Source organism: Chelonia mydas, chromosome 25 (genome assembly GCF_015237465.2).
Source record: "Chelonia mydas isolate rCheMyd1 chromosome 25, rCheMyd1.pri.v2, whole genome shotgun sequence".
Taxonomy (NCBI): Eukaryota; Metazoa; Chordata; order Testudines; family Cheloniidae; genus Chelonia; species Chelonia mydas.
In genome coordinates, this window is record NC_057858.1 from 8,008,298 (window position 1) to 8,014,796 (window position 6,499).

The following is a 6,499-nucleotide window of genomic DNA, read 5'->3' on the forward strand; positions in this document are numbered from 1 at the left end:
CCTGCCACAATCGTATTACAAACACAACTGCGTCCTTATTTCCACACACAGATATCTACTACAATTTCACAATAATAGGATCACCAAGTCACTAATTGGATTGAGCTCATCTTTTTTTAAACCAAAAACATTTAACTTCCGAATTAGACTTCTGCATCCCATGGTGATTTACTCCATCCCGTCTCTGCACTTCCAGAACAAACTCGTTCCCAGTGAAGAGACAAGACAGATGGAAGTCATGAAGAATGGTGGCTATAAAGCAAGTAGGAATTGAGGGGGAAGAAGAAATGGATGCAAGAATAATAAGCAGCCATCTGTTTTACCTGCTGCCTCCCTGTGCACATCTTTGTTTATATCAGAAAGAACATTACAGTGAGCCTACATCATTTTCACCAAAATGCACAACAAATCTCATTAACGAAAGGTAACTCAATATGCACTAGAAAGGCTAGATCTGTTGTGAGAAAAGGTGGAGACACTCATCACAGGCAGACTTAAGATATTAACCTAGGTATTTTCCTGGAAGATGAAGCCATGTATAGTCAGCTGGCAGTGCCACAGCCAACCTGAAGCTTTTAATTCAGAAATATCTCCCTTTGCTGTCACAAACCCCTCCTCCGCAGCTACAATTTCGAGCCATCTTCCTTTCAACATCAGCCCATTCTTGCCAGCCTCAAAAATAAACTGAGGTAAAGCAATGCAGTGTCAAACCATTCAGAGACTGGGTCAACACTCAAGAAGGATCTATTTTCCAGGTAGGGAGCAACACTAGTACTGGACACACATACATGGACAACAGCAGAGAAATCTGAACGGGGGGCAAAAGGTGATGCCAGGAATTAAATGGCACCACGTTAGCTGAACCCTGATGCTCCAGAATCAGTGTGAGTGCAAGTGTCCGAAGGTGCAATGGGGGAAGACTTTCTGAGGGTGCAACTGTAAGGGACTGGTCGAAAAGCCCCTGTAGGCGTGCAAGTGTTGGATAACAGAGCCAGGGCAGCACCTCTGAGTGTCAATATGAGTCTGGGAACACAGGCCCCTAAGGCTCCATGCACAAGACTTCCCAAACTTGGCCAACATTTGCCAAGCTTGCCACGCCAGTGAAGCGTATCTCAACTGGGGACAAGTATCGGAGGAGTAGCCGTGTTAGTCTGGATCTGTAAAAGTGGCAAAGAGTCCTGTGGCACCTTATAGACTAACAGACATATTGGAACATAAGCTTTCATGGGTGAATACCCACTTCATGGGATGCAACTGGGGACCTGCAAGAGAGAGGAGGCAACCTGCTGTAGATGTGTGCAGGAGGGGATCTGTCACAAGGAGTGTGCGGGGTGGGGGGCAGGGTCAGTCTGTGGGTCTCTCACCTGGCTCGCTTTGTAGAACTGCTTCTTCAGCCCAGCCACAGACATGCTGCCTCCTCTCCCAGCCTCGGGGGGGCCCAGGCACCGACCAGCCCTGCACCGACCAGCACCCAAGACACACAGACAGCCTGAGACCCAGGACAGACAGACCGACCAGAGCCTGGTCGGGGAGAGCCTGACACAGGGACAGACAGACAGGCAAGACCCTGGATAGCCCCAAGCCTGAGACCCAGGACAGGCAGACCCGAGCCCGAGGGGAACACGAAGGCGGACAGACAGCGCCGGACACAGGGACAGACAGACCCGAGGGGAACACGAAGGCGGACAGACAGCGCCGGACACAGGGACAGACAGACCCGAGGGGAACACGAAGGCGGACAGACAGCGCCGGACACAGGGACAGACAAACCCGAGGGGAACACGAAGGCTGACAGACAGCGCCGGACACAGGGACAGACCCGAGGGGAACACGAAAACGGACAGACAGCGCCGGACACAGCTGCGGACGGACGCCCCAGCAGCCCTGGGAGAGCGCCACAGACAAACAGACGGACACAGCCCGGCTCCCCGCGCAGCGCCTCCTCTGCCCGCTCCTCTCCGGAAGTTACATGGCACCCCGCCGCACACTTCCGCCTCTGGCCAGGCCGGAAGCGGGCCAGCCCCGCGGAGGCACTCACGGCCCCTTTGCTAGAGCGCCACGCCAGGAATCATTCCGCCCCCTGCCGGCCCGGGGGAGCGAGAGCCACCCTCTGGCTAAGCCACTACCATAGATATGGGCGCGTGAGAGAATGTCCCAACCGCAGGACCATAGAAAGTGTGGCCGCGGCTAGAGAGTCACCCTGCAGGCGATGTGCTGCTACAACGCCCCCTGCAGGCAGCAGTACCATAGCGTGACCCAGTAACAAACGTAGGCCAGGCTGGGACAGCAGGTGTACTGTGTACACTTGTGATTAACAGCTATCACTATTATTATCACTATTGAGCAACAAAATTATTATAATTTCCATTACTAATAGCTCTACTTTTGATCACTATTATCGTTTTCACCATGACCAAGTAAAACGGCTATTATTTTCACTACTGTCACGATTCCAATGGTTTTATCACTGCTAATTTTCTCATCACCATTATTGCAATGATTTACTATTAACTATCAAAACTGAGGAGCATTATTATTATTTATCATTTATATACTGCCAACAGTGCCCTAAGCATATTATAGATGGTATGAAGTCACAGTCCTTAAACAGAAGACCTTTCACTCTCAGAGCTCAGTCCTGCAAACACATAGCTCCCCCACCATCCTGCAAAGGCTTATGGAGTTGCTTAACTTTATGCATTGTGAGTAGGCCCACTGACCTCATAGGCATAACCATTGATGGGACTAGTCACATTAGTAAAGTTAAGCACGTGTATAAGTGTTTCTAGGATTGCAACTACTTAAAGTGATTAGTTTTACCAGCACAATCCCATTATTCCATATTATTTCTTGGTGTCCCAGGAAATTCTTTTGGAACACCTGATATGTTCTGGTTTTTAATTTCATAAATCAGAACCTTAGGTTTGTTCAAGACTTGTTATACCGGGTAGCATTAGTTCTAGCATCAGAACCAGTCCAGAATCAGAAACAAACAATCCAACAGAACAAGCAGTCAGTGTAATTAACTGCTTGGAGTGAAAAATCCAAGCTAGTCTTTTGATTGCAATGAATGTTGACGATACATGATCAGTGTTTCACAATAAATGCATTCCTAACACTGAATTCCTGGAAAAAAATCCTCCACTCCAAGAAATATGCCCACGATTGAAAAAGAAGCTAGCAACAGTTTGTTAAGTGCATGTTTGTCTCATTTGAATATTTCGCAACCCTAAAAAAGGTTGCCACAAAATTGTCCCTATTAGGCACAACCACTTTTTCACCCCAAACTCTGTTTTTTCTCCCTGGAGATGAGTTCCTACAACTCCACCTTTTCTATACCTGGAGAAACAAATATGAAAAGGTTTCTCCTGTTCCCTTTCTCGTGTGTGTGGCTGTTGGAGGGTGGGGGCTTTTGGGGTTTTTTTTTGTTTTCTATGCATTTTTTAAATTTACTTTGGTGTAAATCTGAGATTAACTCCATTGACTGCAGTGGAATTACTCCAAATTTACACCAATATCATGGAAAACAGAATTTGACCTTGTAGCTTGTGCTTTGTCTGGGTTTAATGTGCCTGCCTGAAATCACAAATTGGACAAGATGCAGCCACTGACACCTCACTACTTTCCGCTCCACATATAAAATTCACTTTCAACATAGCCTTCCCCTTAAGCAACACATGGCAGATAGACCACCACAGCATTCCATCTGCAGCTATGTTACTACTTCACTGTCATCCTGAGCTGCTCACTAACAATACTAGCTTTTGATATATCAACCCTGAAGCACCAGAGACAGCGTATCATAGATCATAGGATTGGAAGGGACCTCGAGAGGTCTTCTAGTCCAGTCCTCTGCACTCAAGGCAGGACCAAGCATTAACTAGACCATCCCTGACACGTGTCTGTCCAATCTACTCTTAAAAATCTCCAATAAGGGAGGTTCCGCAACCTCCCTAGGCAATTTATTCCAGTGCTTAACTATCCTGACAGTTAGGAAGTTTTGTGCAAGTGTCTCAGAGAGGACAGGGACACCCCTCTGAGTGCAAAAGCCTGGGCACGTGTTCTGTTTTCGTGCATGAGACTTTCCATATGTGGTCAACATGTGCAAAGCTTGTCACACCAATGAAATGTAACCAAACTGGAATGAGACCGGGCATGCAAGGAGTGCATGCAGTGACTGAGAATGAGTCCGTAATCTGCTTCTTCCGCCCAGTCGCAGACAGGCTTCCACCTCTTCCAGCCTCTGGAGCTGAACACCATCTGGCCCAGCATGGATAGGCCAGAGCCAGGGAGACACAAGAATAGACAGAACAGACTGCGAGACACAGGGGCAGACAGATGGACATACCAAATCGAGATTCAGACACAAGGCAACAGACAGATGGACTCCCAAGTTGCCTGGGGCGGAGCTTCCCAGACAGACAGACAGACAGACACCACCCACTCCTGAATGTTACAGACCTAATACAAAATCCCGGCCTCCACCAGCACAGCCGAGCATCATTCCATGAGTCTGCCCTGTCATCATCTCACTCCAGAAGTTTCTGGCCTTGGGGTTATGCCTCCTCAGAGGTCTGGGGCTTCTGGGGTGCCTAATGTGAATTGAGCCAACCTGACAGGGTGCACTGTGAGGCCTCTGAGGACCCCTGGGGGGCACAAGCCCATGGGCAACACAGGGCCCTGTCAGACACAGTTCCCTCTAGAGAAGTGGTTCTTAACCTGGGGTGCATGCACCCCCTGGGGTGTGAGATGCCCTTTCTGGGGGTGCGAGACATGCCAGATTTTTTTAGAAGGTAAATAATTGAAAACACAAATTAAGCACAGGCACGTAAGTACAATATGGGCAGGTCCCCTTCGGTTTGCCTCATGTGGGGCCAGCTGCCATGAGCAAGGAGGGACCATGCTGCCCTGCTTCACACCTATGGCTATTGGATCTCTGAGTTTCCTCCCACCTCCAGTGCATCGGGGCTGACGCCTCTGCAATGGGGGGAAGATTGTCGCCAGCACCCCAACATGCTGGGTGAAAACAGAGGTTATAACTGGTTTATGCTATGATTGGATTCCTGCTTTAAGTGCAAAATTTCAGGTCACTTTGTAACTTTGTCAGACTTCTGGTTTTGGCAGAAATTTTGCAAATAAATAATAAATAAAATGATCAGCCTGAGGCAGACACCCAGTTTGGAAAATTTCAGCAGAAATGGTTAAAGTTCGGTAAACTTATAAGCAAAACAACAAGGTCTTATAGTGGGAAGTGTGTGGCAAATTTAAGAATAGGCTTGCCTGCCAAACAGTCCTGCCTGTAATACCAAAAATGGCCAATTTTCAAATATTTAGTTTTTAAAATTAGGTATTTTTTCAAGGAATAAACATCCCAGGAAGTCTGGTTCTACCCACAATTACTGTTATTCAAACACTGAGGCAAAACCAGAAATTACACAAACTCCTGCTTCAAATCCCGATCTCCACAGAACCTCAACTGTGAGTTCCTGATGATGTCTCTATGAAGCATTCTGCCTACTTGGCTTTCTGAGTGCAGGCTTCAGGATTCTCTGTATATTGCTTCAGAAGCCCTATTAACGAAGATCCTTGCCTTCCCTTTGCAATGGTGCCCACTTTTGCTCAAATAAATTGGTTAGTCTCTAAGGTGCCACAAGTCCTCCTTCACTTTTGTTAGTGGGCATGAAAGGGCAGACTGCATTTGGACCACAATCCGTCCTTACCTGGGAATTGCAGTCAGTTGCTCTGCTCTTCAGAAACCTTCCCAAACCCAAAGGAGTTCAAAATAAGCTCTAAATTGTTGTGAATTCTTTACATTGTCTTGAATGCACTTTTCTCTGTGATTCTTGCTGCATCTGCGTTATGCTAGAATTTTGGCTAAACGCTTTGTATGAGTTCTTAAAAAAAAGCTCATTAAAGTCTGACTGGATGCCTTGATAGTTTGTATCTGACTCTAGTTCACCACTTTTTGATAATATGAGGACTATAGGACTGGATTGGCAGAACTGACCTGAGAAATCAATACTTCCTTCCTATGGGCAATAAACATATGGTATAACAAGTCCTTTTCAACGACTTCCAGATAAAGGAGTAAGTGAATAATTAGTAACACTCAGAATTAAATTATTAGATTGATGTAAATAGGTCCAAAAACTGCACCTGCAAAATTTGCCCCAGTGTCCGTGAGCAATCAGTTCATTTCACATTCACACATATAGAGTTACACACACCAGCCATTGCATGTTTTCCCCACACTAAACCATTTGTGTGCATGCATGCTCACTTACATTGCAGAGCCCCTCTACATAACTGCTCAGGAAACTGGGGACGGTGCCACAGGATTTTTTGGGTTTGTGCCAATAGGAAACTAAGTCCCCTTACGTTCTTCACTACCCCTGTGCTCATATACTGGCAGGGAGCACTATTCAGTAAATTAGAGAAGGGACTAGGAGTCAGGACTACCGGACAGACAGAGCTGTCAGAAACTCAGCAGGTTTGGGTC

General features: G+C 46.9%; 1 protein-coding gene across 3 annotated transcripts in view; it reads right to left on the reverse strand.

Annotated features, from left to right (window-relative positions):
• SH3GL1 (SH3 domain containing GRB2 like 1, endophilin A2) overlaps positions 1-2,101 on the reverse strand; it is a 49,338-nt gene extending 47,237 nt beyond the window's left edge. Inside the window, exon 1 of one of the 3 annotated variants that reach the window (XM_043536070.1) lies at positions 1,365-2,101. In XM_043536070.1, coding sequence (XP_043392005.1) covers positions 1,365-1,409 — 45 coding nt within the window. In that variant the 5' untranslated portion in view covers positions 1,410-2,101. The remainder of the gene's footprint in view (positions 1-1,364) is intronic. The other 2 variants (XM_043536071.1, XM_037885829.2) reach the window with 2 other exon arrangements.
• Positions 2,102-6,499: the final 4,398 nt, after the last annotated feature.